Source organism: Aquila chrysaetos, chromosome 11 (genome assembly GCF_900496995.4).
Source record: "Aquila chrysaetos chrysaetos chromosome 11, bAquChr1.4, whole genome shotgun sequence".
NCBI lineage: Eukaryota > Metazoa > Chordata > Aves > Accipitriformes > Accipitridae > Aquila > Aquila chrysaetos.
In genome coordinates this window covers 43,265,430-43,282,410 of record NC_044014.1, presented here as the reverse complement: position 1 = coordinate 43,282,410, position 16,981 = coordinate 43,265,430, and the positions used below count along the sequence as shown (strand labels likewise).

Sequence of the window (16,981 nt, the reverse complement as noted above, 5' to 3'; positions counted from 1 at the left end):
CAGGCGCATGCGCAGAGGCCGCCTCCCCCCTCCCCTCAGTTTCCCGCCCTCATCCCGTCAGGGACCCCCGCCGCCTCAGAGCTGAGAGGAAAAGGAGGGGAAGGAAAAAAAAAAAAAAAAAAAAAAAAGGCTTTGGAAGTTTATTATCTTTGATAAAATCTCAACTGAAAAGGGTGGACTCTGCGTTAACAGCTGCAGAAATGCACAAAAACCTATTATCCATGGGGAAGTCGGGGGGGGGGGTTGTTGGTTTGTTGTGGGTTGTTTTTTTTTTTTTTTTTTCACTAGACATTAAATTAGAATTACGTGGAATGACACAGGATGGAAGGTCCTACCCGAGAGCAAAGTCCAGTGAGAGTTTTGGTAAAGCAACGTTCTGATTAATTAGCTCAGAATGAATTCTAGTTAAGAAAAGCTTATTTTCCTATACAAAATTACAATACAGAGAACGCATACAATTACAATACAGGGGGTTTAACTGTTAGTAGCTATCAACTAGAACAGAAATTTCATAGTAAAAAACTTTATGGAAATTAAAATAAGTCAATTTTCTTAAGCTGTAAAACTTGAGACAAATGCCAAGTTCTAGAAGAGACACTTTCAGATTCTTACCATAAAATCCATATTTTAAAAAATGAATTTGGTTAGGAAAATGAAGCAAGTTCTTTTAAAACAATTTCACATCCCAATGGGCATAAGTAAAAAGAACTCAACTGCGTGAGGCTGAGAGGTAGAGAGGTATCATTGTAATCACAATCTTCTATTGGTTCCAGGGTTTTTTCTGAGGTAATTAGCTGTGTGTCAAGTTGTATAAACAATAGTATTGGCAAAAGAGCAACATTGACAAATTACACTAATGACCTCTTTCCTCTCATCAATAGGTCCTAAAAACTTAATTAGACGCATCCGAATTAACACTTCCAGGGTCTCCAGCAGGTGAAGTGATTGATGAAGGGGTGGTAGCATCCTGCCAGCTGCCATTAGCCTGAAGGGAGAATAAATACATCATTTCATTAAATCTTTAAGAAACTACTTGCAGACAACAAAGTATGCCTTTATACGTTTACACCTTACAAGCGACAGTGCTTTTGGAAGGAAATAATTACATATCGGCTCTGACAAAGCACAGTCCACAAATAACCCGTAAAACCTCCTCCCCTCCAAGATTTTATGGTGTTACTTCTTATTCCTAGTGCCATCTCCTTATGGCAAGAATTAACCAAAGTGCACAAATTTTCTGGTGAGCAAAGCCAGAACTCTAAATCAAGTCTCCGGGAGGGAAAGGCTGCTGTATTAAACTACACCTTTTCCAGCTTCTTCCTATCCCCACATCAGATACATTGAGGGGAATAAAAAGTCAACATTTATTCACAGATCGTTAACCAATCTTGGGCACAATTTCTGTTTCTAGCAAGTAATACCTCAGTACATCTTACATCTATGCGCTGCGTCGTATACAAAGGATTCCCCACAATTGTGTCATATCTTCCTGTCTGGTGTATGACGTGGTGTAAGGAATCCATCTAGAACAAGATGCCGCAGAATGAGAATGGTAAGGATAAAAAGTCAAGTGAAAGAAATGCAGTAGTACATGGTACATATCTACTGGGCCAAAAATTCTTTAAATAAGGGGCAGGTTTTCTTGCAGGAAGACAAGTTTTCTTCACAGCTTCTTGCTATTAACAGAGCTATACATAGCTACTTCATAATCAAGCAGAATTAGAGCCTATCACCTATAGTTTTTATAACACAGGAACAGATTTTATGCAGTTCAGGTACATTTAGAAATTCAACAGAAAGCTTAAAATGAGTTTGACAATACTGTTAACTAAAAATCCTAAGCACAGTTCTACTTATATGGAGACAGACTGACTCTAAAAGGAGAAAACACTGATTCATTAATATAAACTTAAAGGGAGAGAACAACAGCAGTAGGTTAATTTAGGTATCAGTTAGTTCTGTAAGAGCAAATTCCAGTTCCAAGAGAAAATATACACTTGAGCATGTTTGTTTCTCAACTTGTTTGAGAAATTTGACTCTAGTCGTTTCTTGCATCCTAGCCAGCGCTGGCCAGAGACAGAAAAATCCATCCCTATCTGGTATTAAGAGAATCTACTTTGAAAAAAATAAAACGAGATTGTCTAATCCAACCCTGCTGTTCGAAGCGGGGTCGATTACAGCAGTTTGGGTTTTAAATATCTCCAAGGATAGAGACTCCATAACCTCCCTGAGCAACCTGTTCATACCGTATAAAGGACAGAGAAATGGGATTTTAACATTTATCCCACTGCTGAAAGTACCTTTTTTTTTTTTTTCCTTACTGACCTGCGACTGCACATTGGCTCCCACTGGGGAGCTCTGGTAGGAAGTCAATGACTGCAAGTTTATAAACGAATCTCCGGAATTTGTCATCTTAAAAGAGCCAGAGGAAGCTGAAAAAAAAAAAAACCACAACATGTTTTAATGAGAAATAAAACCCACCAAAAATGGCTTTTATTTACATTATTTAAGTTTAAAAGAAAAAGAAATCCTGCAACTGTTTCAAACACAGGTATTCCGTGGTACTAACTGTGACAAGAAATAAATTAGAGACTTTCGAGTGGACAGACTCTTCACTGGTGCTCTCACTCACCTGAATTTGGTGTAGACGGAGAATTTGCCTGGTTGCCTTGAGCCACGACATTAGTTGCATCCACTGCTGTTTTTGCAGCATAAATATTGGCTTCTTCTTGGAACTTCCCCATGTTTTTTTTGTATCGAATTCTTTTGTTACCAAACCAGTTGGAAACCTGCGGACATATATCACTGTTAGCTTTTGATCAAACTATTATATTTTCTACTATATTCAGAAGTTACCAGCAAAGGAGACATTTTAAACTAGGTTTCAAACAGAAAATACCTACTACTAAACCCTTCAGAATAACTGAAATCCTATTTAAAGCACCAGTAACTGAAGCCTGTTCCTAAGTATGGGGAAAAAAAACATTGTTCAAGGAAAAAAAAGTCACTTTATTCCAGATCAATCACTTCGTACCTGTGAAACCGTGATGCCACCTTTTTTTGCTAGCTCTTCTTTGGCCTCTTCACTGGGGTAAGGATTACTCAGATGTGAATAGAAATACTCATTCAGTACTTCCGTTGCCTGTTTGCTGAAGTTACGTCGTTTACGCCTATAAAAACATTAGTTATTCCTGTTTAAATGGTGTTATAGAGTAGACCGGACAGAGCAGAGTGTTGGCTTTTTTTACTCTAAAATGTATTTGATTTGAAGGAGAATGTAAGAATTGAGTGGAATTAAATAGACGTCAATGCCAAAGCAGGCACAACGGGTGGCAAATTCTTAAATGTTGAAACTAGATTGACACTGGGAATGACAGACTTGAGACTTCTTACGCAGTCAACTGGCATCAAGCAACAAAAGAAGTTCAGGCTTAAACATCTGTTATCGCTAGATTGTGTTTTCTCGTACCTTGCATCAAGAAAGCGTGAACGCAGGATCATTACTGCCTCGCACGTGCTCTGCTTCAGTTGCATCTGGATGGTGCTGAATTTGCCGTGGATTATGTTCACCATGCGCTCTATTTCTTTTGGCGAAATTGGTCTCGTTCTACTCTGTTCCCTAAGCAGGTTCATAACGTGGGTGGTGAACTCACTGCAGGCCTGAAAATACACACATTTGTATCGACAAACAATAATACACCCTAGAATTCATTACCCCAGCAAGAATATATATATCCAAAAAACTTTAGAGGAGCTTCCATGTTTCAGCTTTACTCTATTTACTCTTAAAAAACGGCAACAAAGATAAACGAGACATTTATTATCTTTAGTTTGATGTCCAGTCCCTCTATCTTCACCTTACTTCTGTAACACTGAGATAAGTTTTCAACTGAATTGGATATCCTCGCGTTCACCTGAATTCATTATACTTCCTGTTCTGTTCTTAAAACCAACACCAAAGGAAAAAACGGTTATGTTTAATTGAGATGATAAAAACTCTTCCATGCAGAAAGATCACCTGTTCATATTTCTCTAGCTCAGAGTGGTATATCTGTCGGATCTGTGACAGCTTGGCCCTGTAGTCAGAGTGTTCAATGCTATTGTCATTTGGACAGCCACCTGATGTTGCTGCTACAGCCATCGGTCCTCCTCTTCCTCTTTTCTCGGGCCCGGAGACACCCTCTGCCAGCAACATGTTATCTAGTCTCATTAGTTGAGCATCTGGGGGATCTTCTTCCTGAATACCGCGAATACTTAACACTAGATAAATATAAAGAGGGAATCAAAAGATTATTTCTGAAACAGGAAAGAGCATCCACTTCAGTTCCGGCAAAGCATTTAAACGCCCTTCAGATGTTTTAGCAGGTCTTGAGCTCAAGAAAGAAAAGGGAGCGTTTAACGAAGCCACGAGGCAACAAGTCAAAACAAACAGGACGTTGTTCCCATTGAGAAACACCAAAACGCAAGGCGAGTTTTCAAATGCACGCAGATAATAAGACTACTTGAGGTCATACCAGTTTATACCACATTTAGAAAGTATTTTAGCCGTCTATAAAAATTAGAACGAAATTCTTACAGAGCAGATGCCCCCCATATCAGCCTGCTGCCTGGCTCCTTGCACGGTCCTCAACAGCGTTCAGCACAAGCTCATGCAGATGGACTACAATGGACAGACACAAGGCCTGAGCTGCTGGGACAACTGCTACGCCTCTACGTCCAGGACGGAAACGAGCACCACACTAACATAAGATCCCGTCGAAATCTGTACACAAGGCATGAGTTTGACCTCATCTCCTTTATATGCCAAGGATACAACCACACTACACAGCAGCAGGCTACAAATTGAAGTCTTAACAGTGTTGAATTTTAAAATCTATTAAAATCTATCAAAATCTGAAACAACATGAAAAAATGCACCAGAAGCCCGTTTCCTTAAGCTTATATTCAACAAACCCAGATGGCAGCAGTCTGTATGCTCAGATTATTCAAGTTTGATTCCAAGCAAATTTATTTTAAAAACTTAATTTCCCAAATTTTTTGACAATTTTTTATTAACTTCCTTTTTTAAAAACCGTAACGTCTCACGAGATATTGAGTCAATACAAAAAATGCCAACAGCTTTTTGGCTTTTAGTTTGACTTTACATGCTAGACAATTTTAGTTTGACGAACAGTTGGTCTTAACCTTGTGAAGCTACCAAATTCAAATGACCTTTTCCAAATTGCAATTGGCAGGTTAATGGGATATTATGTTCCGTACCAAAGATAAATACAAAAGATCTCGTTATGCAAAGATTCTAGCGTGAGGCAGGAGAACAATGTATATGTACACAGACATTAAACAGACACATTTACGACAATTTTCAGCATTTTGTAGGCAAAAGAATAGCTGATCTAAAAAAACCCAATGATAGTTCTGAACATACAAGCAGCCTAAACTTGTAATCACATTGCTGAACTTCATATTTTGCAGGCTATACAGAAACGACCGCACAATTCTGATGAAGAGAGCACTTCGGAGTGGCTGCAGACCCAAATTTGCTCTGTCACAGCAATCCAGGTCTCCTCCAGAACATCCCCAGTCTTTTTGGAAGTGGAAAAAGGCAAGGCAAAAATAGCTATAGTGTAGTACATGGGTAACTGTTGAACTCAAGCTAAGACAACAATGAGGAAAAGTGTTGACTATTTTAGAAGTTAGTGGCTTTTCTAACTCATTATGGAATTAAAATTAATACCTTTTTAAAAAACATTGCAGACCACCTACTGCAAACACCCTTCACTGAGCGAACGTTACAAGAAATGCAAGAGACACAGAAAAAAAAGGGTTTTTTTTATTTGTTGCTGGTTTTTTGTTTTTAAAAATCGCCAGTTCTCCTTTTTTCCGGGAGACCCAGCAGAATAGTTCACCAGCAGCCATTTGCTTTTAAGTCTTTTTGGTAAAACTCACATTAAACTACTTGGACCGGCGAGCACAAATTCAGTGGAACAGATAGTTTGGTGTTACCTTCTTATTTGAATGTGCTTCTGCCAAACATCTTTTTATGCACATTACGATGCATATCAGAGTACCTCATGTTGAAGTCAAGCTCCCAGCTGCAGCTTAATTTTATGTCACTTGTCTAATTATGGCAATTAGACATTAGTTATCATCAATTACACATAAGCTCATCTCAAGTTGACTGCTGAAAAGCATGTATAAAGCACCTTCCCAGTCTCGAGGGAAGACTCAGGTTGGTTGGCTCTAGTAAGTCACAAGAAACTAGAAAGGAGTTAACCATCATTAATGTATCGTAAACTGCATTTCCAACCTAGTAGTTCAAACTTTTACTTAATAAACTCTCTCAAAGGTGAGCAGACCTAAGAATCGATGAGTGCAAGAAGCTCAGTCCGTCCAATCTGCTCCATCAGGTTGATTTTAAACTTTTGGCAACTCCATCTTAATAGGTGTGACGGTTAAAACACAAGTTCTACAGAAATCATCGCCACAGATATTATTTTTAAATTAAAGCCATCATCTCCTGGAATGGATACCTTTTGCTTGAGCTTTATTTTTACTCCTAGTATCATCACCTAATGATAATATTTGTACAGATCATAAGTTACATCAGATTCGCTCAAAACTACCTATTCAGTGAATTCATAACTGTGTTTGCTGCAAGTAGCAGCCAGTTCCGATTCCAAGTACAAGAGCTGCAGCTGTTCATCTCCCGACCTTCCAGAGCTGGTAATCTCAAAAGATGGCACAACGGGAGAGCAAAACCATTGCAGGGGCAGGAACGCTGTGCTCTCACCAGCTTCTGCAACTCTCTTTTGATAGTCTGGTAAAAACAATTCCAGAAGTACGTGCCTTACCCCTAAGAGTTTTGTCAGGGTAGCTGCATCTACCCTGCGAGCTTTCGGCATGCTCTGTGGGTCAGGCATCACCCATTTCTGTGTGCAATCCTGAAAATTACGCCAGCAGGAGTTTGCAGTTTGCGTGGCTTCTGGAAGAATTAGATTTTGTTAAACAAAAAGGATTCCAAAGGGGAAAAAAAAGTTACCACAATAAAAAAAGGATCTCGGTCAACACTGACTTGTTACATATGCCTGTCCTTACATGCTGCTTATTACCTACTGGCTCACAATACTTCGAGGAGAACACTTCTCTATAAAGCTTACCCCTCTCAGTAGCCTTTTGGCCATCAAATGTTTGAAGTTCCCACAATAGTTTAAGAACATGTAACAACTCTATTAATATGCAAGGCTTTGAGTCAAGACGCTAAGAGACTGGAGCTAAGGTATAACCAGTTACAGCATAGTCAGTGCTTTAAGCATGATTTAGAAAGTCCTTGCGTAACGGTAAAATCCTTCACACTTAAATCCTTCATAATCCATCACTTTTATGGATGTTTAAGAAAAACCTTACACTGGCTCAAAAAGCCTGAGGAGTCACTCCTGTCAGTTGTACCAATATAATAGTGTGCATTCTCTGGCGCATCACCTACCAGATATTCATCAAATATGTAAAATAATTATACTAAGCAAAATGAAATTCCCATCATTTCTAATTAATCTTTAATTAAAATACATCACAACCTAAGGTGCTGAAGCCTCACTCAGTATGCAAATGCAATCATTACAATATATTTACATCTCATTAATTAAAGATTTGCAGTTCTGTAATGAACTGTACAAGATCACTGGTACCAAAATAAGTGATACACACTTTGCTTAGACTTGCTTTCCTTTCCAGATTTTCCTTCAGAGAGCAAGTAATGCAGAAGAGCATGATAAATTTGTCTATTTGGTACAGAATACACCAAGTTAGACCCCAAACCTGCCATATTAGGGCCAGAAAGGAACAGCCCATACTGTATGAAGTATAAAATACCTATGGAGAGTGCAAGGAAGCAGGCAGTTGGGTGCTGGACCTGCACCCCTCCTCAGCCATGTCTCAGTTTTTCCCAGATGATCCTATCCCCTATGTTACACTTGCAAATATTTATCCTGTAACTCATGCTAAATGCTGACTCCTGATGTTTTATTCCAACAGAAGGGTTTCCTCCATTTAGCCAGTCCACAAATCAAAACTGTTAGGTGAGAAGGCAGGGGTGGCATTTTTTTAACATAGGTCACCTAAAGCAATCATGAACCCCTTCTGAACTACTTCTTAATGCTACCAAAATACCACACACACCCCTCCTGCAGTACCAAGCAGATTTTTTTCACCCACACAAGACACCCCATTTTTCAGTTAGCAGTCCTCCGTGGGGATACCAGCCTCCCAAGCACCCCACTACAGAGAACAACATCGCTGTTGGTTCAGCTGGTCTCAAAGCAGTGTCACAGAAGAGCGCTTTCTCCAAATCCAAGACAGTCTCGCACATTCGAGGAGAGAGGAAAGCGAATGGAAACAGAAGACAAAAGCCAGCGGGGCTCCGAGCACTGAGGAACAAGACTCGGCTACGTAAGAATGTCAACAAACTCAGCAACAAAGAGAAAGCGTGTTCTTCGGCCACGCCGCTTGCCAAGTTTTATAACCGAATGAAAAGGTACCCATTGAATTAACCTAGCCAAGTGCCAGCACATGAAAGGAAGGACAGAGGGCTGCAGCTAGCAGCGATGAGAAACAATAAAAAATGGCACTCCATGTTACGATGCTGCAACAAACATGTTCCCTACCAGAAATACAGAATCGGAGTCCCGCTGCGCAGCGTGTTCCACAAAAGTGGGTAGAAATACACTTTCCCTGCCCCAAGGGGCCTGAAGCCCATCACAGACTAGCATCCTCCTAGCATGGTATAGTCAGCCGAGAAGAAAAACTCTGAAATTTAAAATTCAGCACCAAAAGCATGCATCTTTAACACTACAGATATTTAATTCTGATTTTAAGATAGAATTATGCCATGTTTGAATTCATACAGCTTGAATCATATCTGAAGTATAACCCAATCAGCAAAAACCCTATCTGCTGCATAGATAAAATGCTCCAAATGCTTCTGTGAGTTCCCCAAAAAACTAAGTGGGCTTTACTGGATTAGATCCCTCTTCAAAATAGCTACCTATGTTCCAGGCAGGTATTTAAGACCTGAAAATAAAATACCTGTTCCTCCCATAGCTGGTTTAAAATTTTAAAAATTAAAATCACTGGGGGCTGGGGGCCGAGAACAAAATATTAAATGTGGCCAAATCTATTTAAATTACAAAGAGTCATTTGTAATTTCTTTTTTATTAATAAACACTATTGGGGAGAATTTTTTGGCACCTTTCAGCTGGCTGCCCATTGCAAAGGCGTACGGCTTATCCTGAGCCATTGTGAATGATACCAGCGCTCCAACAAAGAACGAAAGAAAGATGGGGGGGGGAGGAACATGTTTGAAACTGATTTCCGAGCTAGAAAAGAAGCTTGTGTGCCTGGGTCACAAAGAAAGCCCAAAACCTTGTGCTACAGTATGTCCAGGCTTTTGTTTGCTTGAAGCCATAACATCTGCTCCCCATAATTTAAATAAGGAATAGACAGACCATCAGACATTCAAAAACCTATGAGACCAAAACAAATCCAGCATAACCGCGACATCAGAGCCTGTTCCTGCAAGTGTATTTAGCTCAGAGAAGTCACAGTTTCAATCAATAAAACGCAGAAGGCAGCTTTCAGTGCAGAAAGGAAAAACAGATGAAAGACCCTCTTTAAGGACAGCAATCCTCGAAGGACAGACAGACATAAAAGCACACCCAGACAGCACACACACACTTACTACCACAATGTTTTTCTTCAGAAGCAAACTGCTATCATGAGAATGCAATATATGCAACCAAACTCTCCAGAAACGAACGTGTAATGTCTGCCTCAAAGCTCCCTTCCATGACAAGGGCACCGCAGAGGACGGAACTGTACGGTCCCTCATCTGGCAATACAATGAGGACCACTGCAAGTTTCGGTGTTTTAGAAAAAATAATACAAATGTAGGTTTAGGGTGCAAAATGTTAATACAGCTATAAGTTAAAAAAAAAAAAGAAAACAAACCACCATTTTAGTTACATATAATGAAAGTAGTTATTCTCTAAAAAACCCATCAAAATTCACTATAGTTGATAGAAATTAGATACGCAAACAACATTGCTTAAGTGTTCATGTATGAGCATATCCTGGGTAATTCAAAATCGAAATCCATTTGCCCCCGGTGCTTCTGCTCCTCAAAGAAAGCTGCGTGATCACCAACTCCCATTTCCTGCTACTTCTGTGTCTTCCAATATCCCCAAGCATTCTGCCTTACTGTCTCTTTTTCTCCATAATACGGTTATCAACCAACTTTGAACTCTTAACTACCACCACAATTTTGGTACCAATTCATTCGAGGAAAAAAAGAGCATAACAACACAGCAGGATTATTCAGGGTTCTCCAGGTACCTAGGCAGACATCAAAAAACCCCAACCTACAGACTCTTTACGTACACACAACCAAAAGACTCGTTCAAATAAGCAGCGTTGTTTTCTCCAAACCTGCACACAGACAGCATTATGAAAAGCACATCAGAGCCATTTCCAGCTTACAGAAGATGATGTTAGAGGTCTTTTCCAACCTAGATGATTCTATGATTAAGCCAAAAAAAGAAAAAAATAGCCTTAAGTTGTAGAATCTATCAGGGAAAATACAGGCCACGTTAAACGAGAGCCGAGCTGATGACTGAATGGGGGGTTTTTTTGGAAAGCTGAGGCCAGAAAAGACACCAACGCACCTGTTTTCTCCTTGATCTCACACAGCACGCTGAAAAGAGCAGGCTTCATTCTGTGGCAGTTCAAGGCATGTTTTCTGAAACGGAAGAAGAAAGAATGAGTGAATGCCAACAGGAAAGGCAGTGAAAGGTGCCAAGACTTAGAGAGGACTGGATGGCTCTTCAGTAATAGCAGGTTAGTGCTAAGATTAAGAAAAAAATGTGCAAGTTCTGGTGATACATTTCATTTAAGTGCCGCACTCGGTCATCACTAGGAGCAAACTGTTGTAAAAATACACAGGCCTTAAAATTCAAAATTCTGCGTTGCTTATAGGAAATGTAAACACCTTCAGTTTTACCAAAAGCGTATTTTATATGCAGGGATAAAAAAGTTCCTTCTTGAGTTAGTATGCTTCTATAAAATCTAATAATGGAATCGAACCAAAAGGTAGAAAAAAAACGGGGTTTAGAGCATATAGATCCTGAACAGTAGGAACAACACAGAATCCAAGTGCCACTCACTGACTCACCCAGCTCACACAACGAGCGGCCACCTGATCCAGTGAAATGCAGATTGTATTTAACAGCATTTTAGTACAAGTTTTACCACACGTGCTCATTTTGCCTTTTTGAAGCTCTTCCAGTGTTTGCTGCTTTGTTTTCCCCCTTCCCTCCAGGAGGAGACAATGTTAATTACACCATTAACACAGAACCCATCCTAATGTCTAATCAAAACAGAGAATTACATCTTTTGCTGAGTTGAAAACACATTTGGAGTGTGGTGAACACCGTATAAAAGCGGGAGCTGAGGTTCCCCACGGAGGGTGGGCGGTGTTTTACCAAGCCATTGCCAGTTTTCAAGGGCAGGCAGCAGTTCAGTGCCCAACTTCCAGTGGAAGTCAGCAGAAAGAAGTATCTAGCTGCAACGTACGCCTCCAAGAAAGTCTCTTTTGCTTCTTGTGACCCCTTTCATAATTCAGAAATAATATTTAAATCGCCTTCATAGCTAGGTTTCAATGTGGTTTTTTTACATAAATACAAATTGGCCTTCCTTCTGGCACGCCAGTCAGTACTCCAGCTATCGGGGACGGCGTGAATACAGGTGCTCGGCTTCCTCGCAACCCGTGACACTTACAGCTACTGCTGTGAACGGCCAGCGAATATCAGAACGCAAGCTTTTAACAAAAATCGCAGAAGCTGAAGTCGATGGGCCGCTTTCCTTCACGACACGGCCACAAGAAGTATAAAACCCATTCAGCTACGGAGATGTTTGATAACATCGACCCCAAGACAAACAGCCTGAGAACAAAGGCAGCTGAGAAGACAGCCTAGTGCAGTCTATTGTCCTTGCCTGATGAGGGAAAAAACGGGGGGAGAGAGGGAGAGAGAGAATGAATTCCAAGCCTTCAGACTGTACTCTCCACCCAGGTCGAAAAAGCAGTGTTTAGGTACAAGGCAGTAGAGATACCAGAGCCAGAGATAATTGCATAATTAATATGGCCACTAACTCTTGCAAAGACGACTGAGGTCATAACGTAACATGTTTAACAGCAGTGTTAAACTCATCCTGGGCAGATTTATTTCCTTTCAATGAAACTTTCACCCAAGTCTTCAACTTGGATTTTAAAAATTCTTATTGCGTGCACTGAAAGAACCCTCTGACATTCACTAGGTGTTAAAACAATACACGCAAAACACATCAACAGCCATTTTTAATACAAAAGAATAAAAGCAATCCCCAAAGAATAAAGCAGTTACTGAGGTGTGAGAAGTCCCGGGTCCCCATATCACTTGCGTGATGGGTTTAACCAGGCCTGAGTTTTACTTTCTCAGCAGCAAGTCCTCTTATGGAGAACTAAGTAAACCCAACAAACTTCTTGTCCAGAACGCAAAAGCTTCTTTTACGCATATATACCTGAAAACACACCAAAAGTGCTTTAAAATTTGGGGGCCTTCAGAGCCTGCTGTGCTTTGGCTGGACTTCGACAGCATTTCTGAGGCAATGTTAAAGTAATTTCCTTTAAACAACGGCCAAGTCCATTCCTCAACTCTTACTTGAAAACTAAAGTTCCTGGCAAGTTTATTCTGCTCAAAATTATCTTACATAGGAGGTTGTGAGAGAAAACTGCAGCTCTTACACAACACACAAGGCAAATCCATGCCTATAGAATCTATACAGGAGCTGCGGGTGGTTATTTCTGAGATACAGCGCCAGGCAGGAAAACATCCAAGTTCTGGGAAGGAGCAACGGTCCTATACGTGACCCACAGCAAGCACCGCTCACAGATTTCATCGCCCTGCAAGCTTCAGCTGAAAGTTACCTGAAAGAGTCGACTTTAAACCCAAGTTATGATGTTCTTAGAGTGCATGGTTTCTCCTTACACTCATATAATCAACTCCACCATCAGGAATCTGGGACCCACCCTCGGTAACGCCGCTGTGTCGGCACGCCAGTTGCTGCCAGCACACGATAGCAACAGGCGTACCCAAAACCGGCTAAACTTTAGGCAGATAAAAAAAAAAAAAACCCAAACCAAAAACTGGCACGGTTTTATTGGCACCGTGGCAATCGCCGCGATAGGGAAATCGGGGCGCGGGCAGGGAAAGGCAATGGTGTGCAACACTCAACCAAGGAGCAAGCTGGAGGAGTGGCATCGCGTTAACCGTGGGGGAAAAAAAAAAGGCCAGAAAACCATTTTGCTGATTTTTATAAACCCGCTCTAGGAGTCTCCACCTTCTCCCAAACCACCTCATGGCGGGGGCTGCCCACCTCACGCACGCCGAGGAAGCAAAGCGTGTAATTACGTGTAATTACACCGCGCCAATCAGGGCCGGACGCAGCTCCGGGGCAAGGAGAACGCACCAGAAGATGCCGAATTCTGACGATTTCCAGGCTGGTTTCGCCATATAATTATTTACGTCCCAATGAAGTCAACAAGGCGGGGAGAGAAGGAACGTTAGTTCTTTTTTTCTCCTTTAAATGCGATTCGAGAGAAACTTCTTGATGGGGGTGAAAAACCGGCCGAGCCCCTCGCGCCGTGAGGGGCCCGACAGCCCCCCAGTTCCCCTCGCTTCCCCTCCCCAGCCAACTCCGGCCCTCGACGGCAGCCGCCGTCTCCCTTTGCCTGTTCCCGGTGGCGGCAGGCAGGACGATCCCGTTTCCAGCGGTTTCTCTTATTTACATCACCCGGGCAATTTCTTAACGAAGGACGGAAAATTAATTACGAGGAACCGGGGCGTCCTCCGGTATTGAAGCCCTCCCCAAGCTGACGGGAGACGAAGGCACGGCGACACCGGCAACCGGGGAACCACCGTGGAACTTTTCGCCTCCCGAGGGCCATTTCCCCACCGAGCCCCCCTTCCCCCGCCGCAGCCGCGGCCACGTCGCACCGCGGGAGCGCTGCCCTCCGCCTCCCCCCGCCACAAGCCCCGGTAACGACGGGAGCAGCGGGGCAGAGCGTGTCGTTCCTCGTCTCCCCCCCCCCAGCCCCCCACCTCCCTCCCCACCAAACGCCGCGCAGAGCTGAGTCACGGCGCCGGGCTGCGCGGGAAGGCGGCCGGTACCGAGCAGCTCCGCCGGCCCGCTCCGCCGCGCCGAGCCGATCCGAGCCCCCTCCCCGCCCGGCGGCCGGGCCCGCCGGTACCTGGCCTGGGCCTCGTCCAGGCTCTGGTCGGTGATAGCCATGATCTGCTGTAGGACGTCGCCCGTGTCGTGATGCGCGGGCGGTGGCGGAGGCGGCGGCCCCGGTGGGGGCGCGGCGGCCGGATCCCCGGCGGCTGACGGAGGGGGCGGTGGGATTCCGCCGGGTAGGGTCACCCCGCCGCCGTGCGCCGCCGCCAGCAGCCGCGACGGATCCTCCATGGCGGGGGGCGGCGGGGCCGGTTCGCCGCCGACGGGCAGCGGCGCGGCCCCAGCGGCTCCCACACAACAGGGCCCAGCGCCCGCAGCCCCCCCCCGCCGCCGCCACCGCCGCCGCCGCCGCCGCCGCCACCGGGCCCGCCCCGCCCCGCGCCCCGCGACGTGCCCCGCCCCCGCCAGGCCACGCCCCCGCACGCTGGGGGCGGAGCCGCCGATAGCCCCGCGCTGGGTCCTAGAGCCTCCCGCCCTCTTCCCGGTTGCTGTCCCGCGGTTTCCCGGGCACGACCGAGGGGCCCCGTCCGCTCCGTTTACCGGCGCAGGTTCCCGAGGAGCTGACGGGATCAAATTCACGCCGTCACGTCAGCGCGGCAATCGGCCATTTCATAAAACTGTATTCAGATAAGCTCTGGGGTTCCTCGCCTAATTGACCTCTAATTTGTCTAGGCTGACAATAAACAATCTTAACGTGCTAATACGCATTTAAATGCGGTGCAAGGATTCCGTTCTTTGCCCAGCCGCCATCGTTTTCGCAGGTACCTGATGTCGGGCCAAGCATCGAACAAACACAGCACTTCGTCTCGATGCTCCGCTTTTTAGACTCAAAGAGAGCAGAATCATTCAGATCAGTGCTCGTGGAGCTTCATTAGTAAGAAACACAACTGAAGGAAGAATTAGACTATATATTTCTTCTTTGTTGCTAATACTGGTCACGTTTTTGAGTAACCTGAGGAAACCCTGTCACCTCTAAACGGATTTATTCTGCTCGGTCACCGCTAAGCTACTGATCTTCTGAAACACCAACACCACGAGTACCAAACAGCACCATAATTCCCTTCTTCCATCAGCAGGCAGCACAGGCTTCAACCCGGGCTCAGGTCGTATTCACTCATTGCTTTGTCACCTTGGAAAGACACTTTAAGGTGACCATGCACAGCTCTGAGCGTGCAGAGGCTTCAACAGCAAAGCGGCTGTACATCTCATGTATTTGCAGCTGAATAAGGTTTGCAGGTACAAAGCAGTGCAGAAAAAGTTACTCTTCATAGAGGGTCACCCAGGCAGCTTTATGCCAAGTTTTGGTATCTTCCTAAGCTGCTACTTTAAAGTTATAGCACTATAGCTAGACCTAGGGTTGCCTAAAAATCGAAGCTAAAAAAGGAGAAAAACTTGAATTTAGATGAGGTATTTCCATGCTTCTGTGCAAGCACAGAGCTGACTGCATCAATCATTGTTCTTCACCTCTTTCAGCGTTTTACCTTCCAACAGTGTAACACGCTTACAGGATTTACGTCCTTTTACAGCTGCCTTTCAAGTAGAAGCATCTTCCACGCTCCTGATTGCTACCAGTCCAATGCTTGAATCTTCACCTCATGGGCAAGAGTAATTTAACATTCAGTGTTGCAGTTTTAGTGCTGTTTAAAATAACAGTATCAATTCTGCAAATATGAAATGTTGCATTCATCCTCCAAAGCAGGTGTATGACATTCATCTTCCGCTTCAGAACACAAAATCCGGGTTCGATCCCTCTCTTGGACACCTGGTGGCCAGGTCTCGGTGTCAGCCAGGCACGTCAGCTTCTCCAGCTGCTCAGCAAAATCTTTGTAAAGAAAACATTCCCTCCTAGACAACATGATGAATGATGAAAGTGCTGCAAACTGACCCAGAGCTTCCCCTCTGGGGATGTTCCCAGCAGAGTGAGTGCAGTGTATGGGCAATTGCTTGGCTGAAGTAGCTCTGCCCTGACAAAGTTAAAACACCTTTTCTGTTCCTCTGCAGCAAACACATTGATGTTCTTGTGAAAAAAGTTTACTAAAAGCAGCAGTTATGGTAACATGCAGAGTCCTGAAGACTCTGGAAGGCAGCAGGGCCCCTTGGGGGACCTGGCAAAGCCTGGCCGAGGGTCCCTTTCCAAACACAAAGCAGGGCAACGTCCTCCTCTTCCCCCATTTAGCTTGTTCTCTACCCCATAACACCACGTACCTCTTAAACCCACTGACATTTCCAGGCACCGCTACAATCATAATCAATGCAGAGTCGTGGTCAGAAGTCTTAGCTTACTGATATTCCTTGGGGGGGGGGGGTTAATTGTTGCATTTATAAAAAAAAAGACAAAAATTTGTTACATTAGAAAATTTCCAAGAAACTTCTGGTATCAGTAAACACAAACATGTAAGTACCGAGCTCCCAGAAATCTGCTCAGCTCCACCCAGATCATGAAATCTTGTTTCCAGGCAGAGCATTACCATTCTCTTAGTATCAGTGCATTTATTGATTGAACTGACTAAAGCTTTAAATCAGGGGGGAACACAATAACCACACTAACACTCTTAATCGACCTCATCTTGGCACGTTTACCTTTTTTTTTAATCATTGGGTAGTGTTTGGACCAGAAGCAGCATTAATGCCCAGAAACAGAACAGCTTTTTACTGTTTT

At 43.7% G+C, this 16,981-nt stretch overlaps 1 protein-coding gene across 4 annotated transcripts; it reads right to left on the bottom strand.

The window, feature by feature from the left end:
• Window positions 1–126: 126 nt before the first annotated feature.
• On the bottom strand, window positions 127–16,583 carry PBX4 (PBX homeobox 4). Of its 4 annotated transcripts, none has more exons than XM_041127379.1 (10): window positions 16,528–16,583; window positions 10,716–10,789; window positions 10,531–10,569; window positions 4,019–4,260; window positions 3,470–3,660; window positions 3,035–3,170; window positions 2,633–2,789; window positions 2,326–2,432; window positions 1,422–1,523; window positions 127–985 (listed from the first exon to the last, which is right to left on the bottom strand). In XM_041127379.1, the coding sequence occupies exons 1-10, from the start codon at window positions 16,566–16,568 to the stop codon at window positions 893–895; spliced, it is 1,182 nt and encodes a 393-aa protein (XP_040983313.1). In that variant the 5' UTR covers window positions 16,569–16,583; the 3' UTR covers window positions 127–892. The 4 variants fall into 4 exon arrangements, with proteins under 4 accessions (XP_040983313.1, XP_029885446.1, XP_029885447.1 ...); XM_030029586.2 differs by lacking the exon at window positions 16,528–16,583 and adding an exon at window positions 14,336–14,684 and having other exon boundaries at window positions 1,437–1,523; XM_030029587.2 differs by lacking the exons at window positions 10,531–10,569; window positions 16,528–16,583 and adding an exon at window positions 14,336–14,684.
• Between the last annotated feature and the right edge of the window lie 398 nt (window positions 16,584–16,981).

What these genes read in the sequence shown, in the direction of transcription:
- PBX4 (XM_030029586.2), bottom strand. Translation starts at nt 14,553, where the DNA reads ATGGAGGATCCGTCGCGGCTGCTGGCGGCGGCGCACGGCGGCGGGGTG. An exon ending in TCACGCTTTCTTGATGCAAG is followed by an intron (nt 3,171 to 3,469) that starts GTACGAGAAAAC and finishes ATGTTTTTATAG; the next exon opens with GCGTAAACGACGTAACTTCA. An exon ending in GAGCCAATGTGCAGTCGCAG is followed by an intron (nt 1,524 to 2,325) that starts GTCAGTAAGGAA and finishes ATCTTGTTCTAG; the next exon opens with ATGGATTCCTTACACCACGT.